Consider the following 13,262-nt stretch of genomic DNA (forward strand, 5'->3'; position numbering starts at 1 on the left):
AAGAGACTCAGATAACCAGATAAAACAAATTTTGTTTGAGCATGGGATGTGTAGAAGTACACAGCTGTATGCCTATGGGAAGAACTTATAGTTGACATTATGGATATATCTATATCATTCATCAGATCCATACTTCAAAAGGTTACGTCCAAAGGTCAAAAATTGAAACTAATAATAAAAAATGTAAAAGCATTACTCTGCTCACTCCTTAACATGTTTTATGTTGTTTGCTTTAATTAGTGCATACAAAACAAATTGTGTAAAAAACTCAGATTATGGTCTTTGTGCAGACCCAAGCTCGTCGTCTCCCCCTCTCTCATCGACGTGACGCTGGTCACACTAGCAGCTTATTATTCAGCATTAAAAATAATCCATCCATCCATCGTCTACAGCTTTATCCACTTAAGGGTCACGGGGGGGCTGGAGCCAATCCCAGCTAATGTTGGGCGAGAGGCGGGGTTCTCCCTGGACAGGTCGTCAGCCTATCGCAGGGCCACATACAGAGATGGACAACCATTCACTCTCAAGGGGAGAACATGCAAACTCCACACAGAAAGGCCCTGGTTGGTTTGAACCGGGACTTGAACCCAGAACCTTCTTGCTGTGAGGCGAAGGTGCTAACCACTACACCACCGTGCAGCCCCCGTTAAAAATAATGTATTTCCAACAGGAATTATCGAATTTCTCAATTTGTCTTTCCGCCTCTCCGTCTCCTCTCTTCCCTTTAATTTAAATATGTATTATTGAAACCACATTAATTGATATAAAATTAATTTCTCGCCCTCTAATTAAATATGCTTTATTGAAAATGGCCCGAGTATAGAACGAGCCTCTCCCCATTTCACTTCTATGAATATTCATGTGCGTGCGCGCGCGTGTGTGCGTGCGTCCCCCGGCAACACAGGGTTGCCATGGGAGACAACCCATCGAGCCTGTCCTCATCCTCTCATCCCTCTCTTCTCTCTCTCATCTCTCCTGTCCTGTGTCACCATCCCAACATCAATCTCCTCACTTTATCTGTGTTCACTGTTTTACTTTTCTCAACTCCCCTTTTGCCAATTTATTCTATTGAAACTGCAAGTTTTTATTTCATGCAATTTTCATTTTTGCCACTTTCTAACCACACGATTTAGGAATAATCTCAGACGGGAAATATCATCTCATCCACTGGAAAAAAAATGATTTTAAGACTTGTTGATTAATTGTAAACGTATAACCTGGAGTGTGTGTGTGTGTGTGTGTGTGTGTGTGTGTGTGTGTGTGTGTGTGAATCACAGCGGGCAGCTGAAACTGATACATTCTTATTCATGCTCATTGATGGGCAAGGCGGAAGACTGATAATGAAATCAAAACATCCATTTTGTCCGAGTGAGTGTCTGGCGAGGGGTTGCGGGTGTGCGTGGTGTGTAATTCCACGCCACGGTGGCCAGTAAACCGTCTAATTGACCTTTCCGTACTCCACAAAGGACGGCTCCTCCGCCCGCCTCCTTCTGCCTGCTACTCCCTCTTTCTCCTTCTGCCCTCCATCCTCCCTTGGGATTCTCCCCTGACACTTCCGCTCATCGTGTCCTCTAGTTTTCTCTCGCCATTTATACCCCCCTTTTTTTTATTCATCTCTTTTCATCACACACAAAATGGCCGATACCCCTGATCTGATCTTTGAAATGTTTTTGTGTGTTTTTTTCTCGCCCACTAATCAGGTTTCCGGTGTAACCTTGAGCAATGCTGAGCGAATCACGGCCCTATTGTCCCTCGAACAATGCATCTGACTTTGACACTGCCGATTGTCGGTTTCATCCTGTCTGCTGTTAATGTTCGGTGTCCGCAAGTGTTTCCGTAAGCTTTACCAAGGCCCAGTGTATACATGTCCTTCCAATGGTCAAATTAAGTCCAGATGCCAAATTTGATACATTTAATACACCAAACCTACTTGGAGCCATTGGTCCCACGAACCTTTTTCAAAGAACTGTGAGGTTCCTGCAGTTACCACAGCAGTCTAAAGAGCAGGAGAAATTAGGCAAATTATTATAATCTGATATCGCATGAACAACAGACAGCTACAACGAGCCGTTTCACTCCAGCCCACCGGGCGGCGGTAACGCAGAAGACGACACAAAAAGGATTACGCTACATGAAGTGAGCAACACCACAACAACAGAAACCATGGAGGAGATTCAAGTCCTGCTGCTGTTCATTTACTCTTTTGAAAATGGGATTATTGAGCCAACGCTGGAAAAGAGAGACAAAAGGACGCGAAACAAAGTGCTGGACTGCGCTATTGATGAAATATTGTAGATATTCACTGCCTGACAGAAAGAACCATACATGGAGTCCTTGACTAACTGGGTATCTTCAGTGCTGTGGGCGCCTCCACACAGGCTGCTGTACTTTCATGAAGAACTGCTCCCGAGCACCGACCTTTTGGCGGTTAAAGAGGTTTCCCTGGGAGATTCATTTAGACCCCGGTCACTGCGGTGGAAACACACAGAGTTCCCGTTTCAAAAAGTTCTCGCAGAAAGTTCCTGTGGTGGAAATGCAGCTTAATATTACACTTACATGGTGCTTTAGCCGCGTTTCCACCAAAATGGAAAAAAAACGATGAGAAATCAGATACGCACTCTGTCTCTGGTTATGTATGTTGGAATCGCTGGAGCTCAAGAACGCCGGGGACACCAACGTTCGAAGGAGATAACAACTTACATCACTATTCATTTGTTCCTTTCTAATCCTTGGAATTTTGCCCATTATTCTGAACTTATCTGCTCAGCTCCTCTTTTTTTCTCACTCGCTGAGCAACACTAGGCGAATGTGTGTGTGTGTGTGTGTGTGTGTGTGTGTGTGTGTGTGTGTGTGTGTGTGTGTGTGTGTGTGTGTGTGTGTGTGTGTGTGTGTGTGTGTGCGTGCGTGTGTGTGTGTGTGTGTGTGTGTGTGTCAGAGAGCGTTGTAGAAAGAGAGATGGTGATTGAGTATCTAGGAGACAGGAATGTGTCCTAGCAGCTGCCTACCACCACTGATGATTAAACAGTGTGAACGCTGTGTGTGTGTGTGTGTGTGTGTGTGTGTGTGTGTGTGTGTGTGTGTGTGTTTTGTTCAAAGAGAGTCTAGTGACCGTTCACAAATGAGCAAGTGAGTTTCCTCTCGTCTCCTCATAATGATCCTTCTTTTCTCTCCTTCGACACGTCTACTTTCCCTTCTGTCGGGATGTAACGAGAGTGTCTTGTGATGACCCTTTTCTTCGCAGGTTAACATTTTGGCCATTTTGTTTCATGTTGCAGATAGAAAGTGGGAGTCACGCCGCCTCAATTTCGACCATCTATAAAAATCTGCTGGGAAACCTGCTTTGAGGAATTGACGATTTAGCCAAAATCCGGGCCGTTGTGCGCTCGACTTGCAAAATGTTATCTTCCCAACGTGCATTGCAGTGCAAGGTACACTCAAATAATCGACCCTTCATTTTATACGTTTTATATTTAGTATGACAGCCAACTGTCTTTCACACACCAAGCATGTGAGCGACCAGCTTCAGAATGCGTTGATTTTAAAATACTGTATTGAAGAGCATACTTTACCTCTGTCCACCTGCTTGGACTTATTTCCAGTTTTATTTTGGAATCACGTACCATATTTGCCTTTTTCTCCCACTAGTTTTCTGTCTCATCGGGTGATCAGCCTCATGTGGCATGGTCTCGTCTCTCCGCCTCCCAGTTGCCAGATTGTCTTTGCACCAGTAAGTCGAGCTTTGCAGCTGTTCGAGTTTCCTTCATGGATGTGATGTGTAGGATGAATGCCGTGATCCCTGCATTTGAGTCGATTCTTGTGTTTAAGAATGTTACATTACTAGAATTCAGTGTTATTAGAGTTTGCTGCATCGACAAGGACTATTCTTTTTGAAATCTTTCCACTGTGAGTCCTCGCTGGAGCATCTCCGTAAAACACCACCTCTCAGTCCGGTGCTAAATCCGTCTTGGCGGTATCTTCCAGACACGGTCATGAACGCACTTCTGCACGTAATACATCAAATCAGGGTCGCTAACATTTCCTGCTTGTGACATAATGTAGTAGTTGCACATCACCTTTTTGTGCATGCATAGAAAAAAAAAGTTCCTGTAGCTGTACAAATGTATGATGTATGTGTAGATAAACATTTTGCAGGAATATTTTCAACAGTGAGGTTTCCCAAAGTCTGAAGAGACGGGACACAAACAGGTCCTGTCTTTGCATGTGATACCGAAAAGCTGCGAGCAGCAAACTCAAGACACTTTCTTTACCCCCGAGGCGACGGGCGGTGGGGTTTGGGTATGTGTTCAGGTCATAAGGTCACATGACTGCTACACAACACTACACTACAGTAAGCATTTCTCCTGAACCCTGTTTGCCGCGTTACTATGTCCTCTAACACACGTCACATCGCCACTGTTATTTAGAAAAACAGATGGTCCCATCATCATCGTCGTCATCGTCGTCATCGTTGTCACCGTTGTCATCAGTGCTAATGTTGCCGCACAAAGCTTCGCCAGCTGTGGCGGCGGCATTTCTTTTAATGGAATCCACAAACCGTCAGCTCTGGTTGTTTACTCGTTCCCTTGTGGCATTTTCTTTCTTTGCAATTCCCCCGTGTGTTTCATTTTTGTCCCGAAATGACTCTGCCGTGCCGCGACTACGACGCCTCCTCGGACTCGTCCCTGGGAAGGTGTCATGCAAAACCCAGAGTATTACATCAGCACCCGTTGTACAAAATCCAATATTGCCTACGACTTATTTCACTGATCTTCCTTACTTTTTTTGTTCTTTCCCCAGACAGCTAACAACTCTCGCTTCTCTGCAGATGGAATTTGCTGCTGTTAATGACCCTGTCTCAAAGCACGGCCGAATGGATGGACCACCTTGGACACTGAACCGCTTCATCATGTGGGGACCACAAAAAAAGAAAAGAAAAAGAGAACAGACGTGCAAGACGTGGAGAGAGGAGAACGCGGGGAGGGGGAGGAGAGATGATCACCCCTCGAGTCGGACACTGACTCCGCTCCAGACGTCACATTGAGAGAGAGAGAAAGAAGAGGAGCAGAAGATGAATGACGAGAAAGAAGGGGAGGTGGTCTGACAGATTCTTAATTAGCAGTGGTAATGAGTTAAGAGAGAAGAGATGGAGGAAGGAACGAGGGAGGTGCTGAGGGAGAGAAAGCATGAAAATATCGGCTAACACTTTTGATTACAGCCCATGAACGTATAGCTTGAATACGCCGGAGATACGGTATCATCGCTGTCCCTGTACAATACATACCGATACTTGGTATATAGGTATGATAGGTAATGGGGGACAAGATGGGAAGTGGTGGAATAAGGGGGGGTAACAACTTAGGGATCTTATAAAGAACTTACACTGTACGTACCAGGTTCCTATTCGACTATCACACGGTGTGTATATTACCAACTGCACTATGATCTGGAAGAACTTTAAGTAAAATGATTCATACGGTCTAATGGGTACCTATTCTATTACTACAAGGGTAATGTACATGTAGCTGTGGGATGCTGTGCTGCATCATGAGGAGGGCCTTTTATATTTCGAATCGACCGACAAACTCTTTTTAAATCCTATAACTTGGTAATTTCTCTGCATCTTGCTTTTGTAAGGATTTTTCCATCTTACTTCCACTGCTCTCCACCCAAAACATCTGTCATCTCTCCCTCTCTCCCCCTCCGGCCATGAAACGACTTCTGCTGCGCGCGGAGCCAAGCTGGAAACCAGTTTTCTATTCCTGTAGATGTAAATGTATCACAGCAGACAGAAGGTGATGTATGTTACGAAGCCCCCCCCCCCCCCCAAAATAACTGCCGGGGTTTAATTTAGGCGCAGCTCGCTGACACGAAGGCAGAACAGAATAGAATATGAGGCCAGGGCTCTCGGATGAGCCGAGCGTCCGCCATGGCCATGGCGCAGACGCAAACAGGTGGTGGTCATCTGTGGTCTGTGTTTGTTTGCTTGTTAGTGTGTTTGTGGAGGGTGAATGGTGGAGAGAGAAAGAGAGAGAGAGAGGTGGTGGCGGCGGCGGCGGCGGCGGCGGCGGCGGTGGCAGGGATTTTCACTTCAAAGGCGAATGGCGAGAGCACAGCGCAGATTAAAGCACACCGGGAATCAAAGAGCCTCAGGTGGTAGAGAACACACAGGTGTCCCCCCAACGCCGGTGTGTGTGCGTGTGTGTGTGTGTGTGTGTGTGTGTGTTTGCGTGTTGAAGAAGAGAGAGCCCTTCTATTTTTACCTCTGATCTCTGCCAACACCTCCCCTGGTTCTTGTTTCGTCTGCTTCTCATTCAGACCTCCACAAGAGAACTAATACAGCAATGTACAAATACTCATTAACGCTTCATGGCGTAGCCAATGATTTGCAGTGAAATGTCATCGTATGAATCGGGAACAAATGAAATACTCGCCGGTTACTGCTGGTACTGCGTAGGTACAGTGAAAGAAAAGACTGTGTGGAATGAAGTAGTAACAACTGGGTATGAATGTATTCATGTATGATTTGATAAAAGTATTTTGTAAATTGTGGATACCTACATGGTTCAGTGCTAGGTAACAATAATACATCTTTAAAAATCCCAGAGCAGACATTTTTGTCCATCACTGCAGCAGCTCACAGCAGGTACGCCGGGTTAGAAAACAAACGCACCTCTCCCCAGTGCACAGCCAGGAAAGGTCTCTACTGCAATCCATGGAAGACAAAATAGTCAATTAAAGTGACAACATCAAATAATAGAATACATGTATGTCATGTTTAATAAAAACTATTTAATTTTTTTTAAATATTTAAATCATTGAAAATTAATGTTTTTGATTACACGGTAAGAATCAGGTGTGTGGGCTGTGAGATAACGTGCGGTGTCCTGCAACTTCAAATCTTTGGTTCAGTGTCGCGGCATCAAACCGTGGACATGGTGGAGCTTTTAGCTGCTCTCTCTCTCTCTCTCTCTCTCAGATTGGTGGAGATGAAAACAGAACTGAAAGGAGAGTGGATATTAGACCTACACACTCATCGGGTCACCAGCAACGCTTACCAGCGAATGCAAAAGTTCTTAATCGACTTCCTGTTGTGTAAAAAATACATGTTTGCTATAAGAACTTTGAATTCACATTGATTAGGTTTATTCACTGGTGGAGGATAAAATATCAAACAAAAATGAGGTGTTCATCAGACAGATAGATACAGTAGATAGATACAGTAGATTGATATAGATAGATAGATAGACAGACAGACAGATGGATAGATAGATCTGTGGATAATGACAGAAGAGAGGATGTTGACATTAATTTTGTGCTTCACCTCGTAAGTGAAGTGTGCAAAAGTAGCATTACAAAGAGGGAGAAATAGGACAGACAAGTGTACACACCCACATGCAATCACGCACACACACATTGAAGTGCTTCCCCCCATCCAGAGCAGAGTGCGGACCACGTAGACAGCCGTTAGAGACCCCCCCTCCCCTCCTCCCTCCATCCCAGTGGAGAGCACCCGGCGTGGGCCACAGGGCCAAACCACTTAGCCTCCCCTCGCTGCCGGCCACGGCTCTTCACACACCCACTCCCCACTCCGCCACGACAGGAAGATTGTGCGAACCCCACTCTCTGCCCCGGCTGCTAAAGAAGTAGTGCGTGCAAAGCTGGAAGGGTCCTGTCGCGGGGAGCACAAGGCAACAGCTTAACACTCTTTGTGCCCCCTCTCCTCAGCTCCCGCTGTCTCGGCGGCCTTCAAAATACACGTAGCCACACACACAGGTAAACATGCACACACACAATTACACTTACACGAGCTGATAAGTGTCTGCTCCAGTGCAGGTTGCCATGGCAACACGATCCGCAGCGTTCTTGCTCTTTGGCTGCGTTGAGCATGACAGCGAGGCTTTACCAGTATTTGAAGTACACTCGTGCACGTGCAACCCCCCCCCCATGTACTTCTATCCACATTCAGACAGTCTTCCATTATTTAACACTGCCCCCTGCAGCACAAACACTGCAAGTACGATCACCGCATGTGGACGTATTTGTGTGTGTGTGTGTGTGTGTGTGTGTGTGGACACCTGAACATAAAACCCACGTGTGACTGTTGAACCTCTCATTCCTAAACAACGGTGGTGGTGGTACGACATCAATTCAAAGTCTTCTCGTTTCCAAGCTTTTCCTCTGATTTTGTGACATGGCGGCAGGCACGTGCCCCCGTTCAGGTTGACGATGTTACCCAGAAAAATAAGGCCTGGCTCACAGGCCCGACGGTGTTGGATGGGGACGAGGCCACGGTTGTGTGTAGGTCACTTTAGTTCTCCCGCATCAACCTGGAAAAAGCATTATTTGATCAAACAAGAATGGTCTGATTATAATCTTGTGGCTGATATTATATGAAATCATATGTTTATCACTGTTACCATAGCCAACAGGTGGTGTTGAACTGACCCACGACGTATTTACAATTGTTTTCAATTGTTTACGCTTTTCATTTACATACATGAAGCAGCATATTTAGCAGCATTCATATGCCTTTAACTTGTAGGCATCATAACAGTAGAATAGTTGTATTGCAGGCACTCAGATGAGGAAACTAAATTTCAGGACCACGGCCAGCGACACACTGACACACTGCAATGAGCACATGTGACCACCGGAGGGGGATATAGTTTTCCTATTTGCAGTATTTGGTTCAGTGTCCTCAGTATATTACTATGTATTAGAAAACAAACCTCTCAATCCTGCTGAGGTGTCTTTGAGCAAGACGCAGTTCTCTAACGTGTGTGCGGTTGTTGAACGTCACCAAAGCAAATTCTTGAAATGGAAAGTATTTTATCTGGAACCTTCTCTGTTGTTTATACCTCTTGAGGTATACTATTGGATTTTACAGTCTATTGTTACAGTCTGAAATTTCCCTAATTTTGTAGTCGTGCAAAAATACATTTTGAATGAGGTGGTGAACAAGGAAAATTGGGGGAAATAAGTCAGTCACTGGAGAAAAGGATCACTTTCATGGCTACTGGTTTAGGCCAATCACATGCAGTATCAGAGTTGTTGTAGCTTAAATTTTTTTTTAATATGACGAACGTGATCATTTGGTTTTTATTTGCTCTCCCCCCATCCTTTCTACTGCAATGAGACTAAGGACAGCAGAGTTTGTGAACCTATCTAAGATGACTCAAAGCTGTCTTTAAAGGTCCATGAATGAGATCTTTCAGTTTTTGATCTTTAATAAACCTGCCGACACGTTTTCACTTTGTCATTATTGGGTATAACACAATACAGTGTACAAAAGTGTGAATGTTGTGACACAAATGGAGTCTGAATACTTTATGAGGCCACTATGAAAAAAATATTGGACTACACTCAACTTAAAAAATGTTGTGATGTGAAGTATAAACAATTATAGCATGTAAAACACTCCAGTAAACTACAAGTACTTTTAAAACAGCACTTGACTAAATATACATAGTACTAATGAACTCAGCTACATGGTTAGCACTAGTGCCAGAATAATGTGTGTGTATTCTATGCTCCACAGATCTGGAATAAACTCAGAGAAAACTGCAGGACAGCTGCAACTCTCCGTTCTTTTAAATGAAGTCTGAAGACTTTTTTGTTTGCCACTGTTTTTATTTTCTCTTTTTAATTTTTAATTATTATATTTTTAATGTGTATCTGCTTTTAATGTTTTATGTAAAGCACTTAGAATTGACTTGAAATATGCTATACAAATAAACTTGCCTTGCCTTATATTTCTTCCTATATTTTGCCGACAGCCGTGAACGCATCATCTCTCTCTGTACAGTAGGGAAGTGCTGAGCCGTTGTGGAAGAGGAAGACGATTGTCTCGCTCTGACCAATAGGAAAGGGGTACACAAGACCCGTGGTCCTTTCGACCAATCGGATCAGGCAGCTCTTCTTTCCCTCGCGGAGTCAGAGAGTATATAAATCTGAGCCCAGCTAAGTTCGTCAGTCGCTTCTCACATAGGACACATTAAGGCCGAACTGTGAGAGCTCACTCTGTTCTTCTTCGTCACCAACTCAACTTCCGACACAACTTGTCAGATTCAGGAAACATGGTGAGTATGAAGATGTTTAGTCCCTACTCGTGTTCATTTTGACCAAACATCTCTTTCTGAAGTGTGTTGATAATCAACGTGGCAGATTAAGTCTGACTTGTCGAGGAGCGGCTCTGTCTGCGTCTGAGCTTAGAAGAGTTAATGTCGGACGGTAAATTCACCTAAAACACGTGGTTTTCGCTGAGTTTACTAAATCGAATGCGCCTCAGACTCCGTGGGGCGTTTTCCGTCTTTGAACGGATGTAGGCCCCGTTCGGTTAATCCACCCGAGGGGCTTTGGCCTCTTTATGAAACTTCAACCACAGGCTTTTCAAACTGAACCTATTGTGTCAGAGCTCTGAGGCCTTTGTCACTTAACCGTCAATGTCCTACTTCTGTCGAACACACAGCTGCGCTTTTGTTCCACCACTGAACTTCGATGGGGGAAATTCATCTCTTTTTTTGTTCCCTAAGAATTTTTCTCAATCACGTCTGACTAATCGGAAACTGTGTGACGACCTATTTTATTATTCACGAAGGTAAATGACTGCAGCATCTATCAGGTGACTGAGGTCACGCTGTACTGGTGTCTGGTTCTTCACAAAGGAGCCATTTTATCAGTTCCTGGAATAGGACACCACATGTGATGACTGGCTTCAAGCGTTTATTCCTCCTCCAGAGATTGGGAAATAAATAAATAAATAAATGCACAAAGAAGAATGAACTTGTTTTTTTCTTTCTTTCTTTCTTTCTCTCTCTCTCTCTCTCTCTCTCTCTCTTCATCTCTCTCTCTCTCTCTCTCTCTCTCTCTCTCTCCACAGCGTGAGTGTATCTCCGTGCACGTTGGTCAGGCGGGTGTGCAGATTGGCAATGCCTGCTGGGAGCTGTACTGCCTGGAACATGGCATCCAGCCGGACGGTCAGATGCCCAGTGGCAAGACGGTCGGAGGAGGAGACGACTCCTTCAACACATTCTTCAGCGAGACTGGAGCTGGGAAGCACGTTCCCAGGGCAGTGTTTGTTGACCTGGAGCCCACCGTCATCGGTGAGCGTCATTACTTTCCCCTGAACATTGATTTAGGAAAATTAAAGATGGAAGTACCATGGTGTGTATAATTTAGTTTTGTATGTTTCTTACTTCCCAGTCAGGCACACCATATGTAATTGATATTTTTCCTCAGATGAGGTGCGCACTGGAACATACCGCCAGCTGTTCCACCCCGAGCAGCTGATCACTGGTAAGGAGGATGCTGCCAACAACTACGCCCGAGGACACTACACCGTCGGTAAAGAGGTCATTGACCTGGTTCTGGAAAGGATCCGCAAACTGGTGAGTAACTTGACACAGGAGCAGCTCCGTTTCCTCATTTTTACTAGGGATGATCCGATCTCAACGAACAGTGTCGGGGCGGATCAGGGCATTTTTAATTGATCGGCGTTATGGAGCGCGAACCTCGGCCCGGTCCTTTAGTTTCACGTCGGCTGCCAGTGGGTCTGACAGCAGAGCCAACCTCCCTCTTGGTGCAGGATCATCGGGGGATGTGTTGGAGAAAAGAGAAATGCATTGATTCATAATGCCCTAGCATGTTAATAGAACATAAATAACATGTATCATAGGCTTTCCGTGTGGATAGCAGCAGTATATATGATCTGCGAAGCATATAAGAAAAAAAGTTTGTAATTACTATAGGAAGATATAGACTGGATGCATGAGAAGTTGAATTGTGATGAGCCATAAAAATATTTTCAATTTATTTCTATTTGTAAAAATAAAAAAATACAGGACGAGCTTGGATGCAGACAACGCTATATCTTAATGCACCAAAGAGCAATATAATAGTCAAGCATATACATTTGATTGATTTAAAAAAAACTTTAACGTACTTCAAGTGTGCACTGTGCAACTGTATCAGATCTGGACACTCAATATTAAATGGAACTGGTCGGAGGCAAAAAAAACTTGATCGGGCCATCCCTAATTTGTAATGAAACCCAATATTACTTCATATTTATTTAACCGTCTCCCTCTGTCTTCAGTCCGACCAGTGCACTGGTCTTCAGGGCTTCCTGGTTTTCCACAGCTTCGGCGGTGGCACCGGCTCTGGTTTCACCTCCCTGCTGATGGAGCGTCTGTCTGTCGACTACGGCAAGAAGTCCAAGCTGGAGTTCTCCATCTACCCGGCTCCCCAGGTGTCCACCGCCGTGGTGGAGCCCTACAACGCCATCCTCACCACCCACACCACGCTGGAGCACTCCGACTGTTCCTTCATGGTGGACAACGAGGCCATCTACGATATCTGCCGTAGGAACCTGGATATCGAGCGTCCTTCCTACACCAACCTGAACAGGTTAATCAGTCAGATCGTGTCCTCCATCACCGCCTCCCTCCGTTTCGACGGCGCCCTCAATGTCGATCTGACCGAGTTCCAGACCAACCTGGTGCCGTATCCCCGTATCCACTTCCCTCTTGCCACCTACGCTCCCGTCATCTCTGCTGAGAAGGCGTACCACGAGCAAATAACGGTGTCTGAGATCACAAACGCCTGCTTCGAGCCGGCCAACCAGCTGGTGAAATGTGACCCTCGCCACGGTAAGTACATGGCCTGCTGCCTGCTTTACCGTGGGGACGTGGTGCCCAAAGATGTCAACGCTGCCATTGCCACCATCAAAACCAAGCGCTCCATCCAGTTTGTGGACTGGTGTCCAACTGGTTTCAAGGTGGGCATCAACTACCAGCCGCCCACTGTGGTTCCTGGTGGCGACCTGGCCAAGGTCCAGAGGGCCGTGTGCATGCTGAGCAACACCACTGCTATCGCCGAGGCCTGGGCTCGGCTTGACCACAAGTTCGACCTGATGTACGCCAAGCGCGCCTTCGTTCACTGGTACGTGGGCGAGGGTATGGAGGAGGGGGAGTTCTCCGAGGCCAGGGAGGACATGGCGGCTCTGGAGAAGGATTACGAGGAGGTTGGAACTGACAGTTTGGGAGATGATGATGATGATGAAGGAGAAGAGTATTAAAAAAAGTATGCATTCCATTATTGAAGATCTGTGCCTTTTGTCAAAATGTCCAAAATAAATTTTGATAATTGACTGCACTTGTTTCCTCTTTAATTCATTGCACAGAGCAGAGGGTCTGTTTCACTTAGTATAAACATTTTAAATGCAGCAATGATGGAAGTAGTTTTAGTTGGCAACAAGTACAAAT

General features: G+C 45.3%; 1 protein-coding gene and 1 long non-coding RNA gene across 2 annotated transcripts; one reads left to right on the forward strand and one right to left on the reverse strand.

Annotated features, from left to right (window-relative positions):
- Positions 1-3,119: 3,119 nt before the first annotated feature.
- LOC118311422 lies at positions 3,120-5,804 on the reverse strand. The gene is made up of 3 exons (XR_004793982.2): positions 5,651-5,804; positions 4,778-5,014; positions 3,120-4,682 (listed from the first exon to the last, which is right to left on the reverse strand). It is a non-coding gene; the product is annotated as an uncharacterized LOC118311422 (long non-coding RNA).
- Positions 5,805-9,927: 4,123 nt separating this feature from the next.
- LOC118311418 (tubulin alpha-1C chain) lies at positions 9,928-13,152 on the forward strand. Its single transcript, XM_035635270.2, has 4 exons — positions 9,928-10,079; positions 10,880-11,102; positions 11,239-11,387; positions 12,095-13,152. The coding sequence occupies exons 1-4, from the start codon at positions 10,077-10,079 to the stop codon at positions 13,073-13,075; spliced, it is 1,356 nt and encodes a 451-aa protein (XP_035491163.2). The 5' UTR covers positions 9,928-10,076; the 3' UTR covers positions 13,076-13,152.
- The last annotated feature ends 110 nt before the right edge of the window (positions 13,153-13,262 follow it).

Source organism: Scophthalmus maximus, chromosome 5, assembly GCF_022379125.1.
Source record: "Scophthalmus maximus strain ysfricsl-2021 chromosome 5, ASM2237912v1, whole genome shotgun sequence".
Taxonomy (NCBI): Eukaryota; Metazoa; Chordata; class Actinopteri; order Pleuronectiformes; family Scophthalmidae; genus Scophthalmus; species Scophthalmus maximus.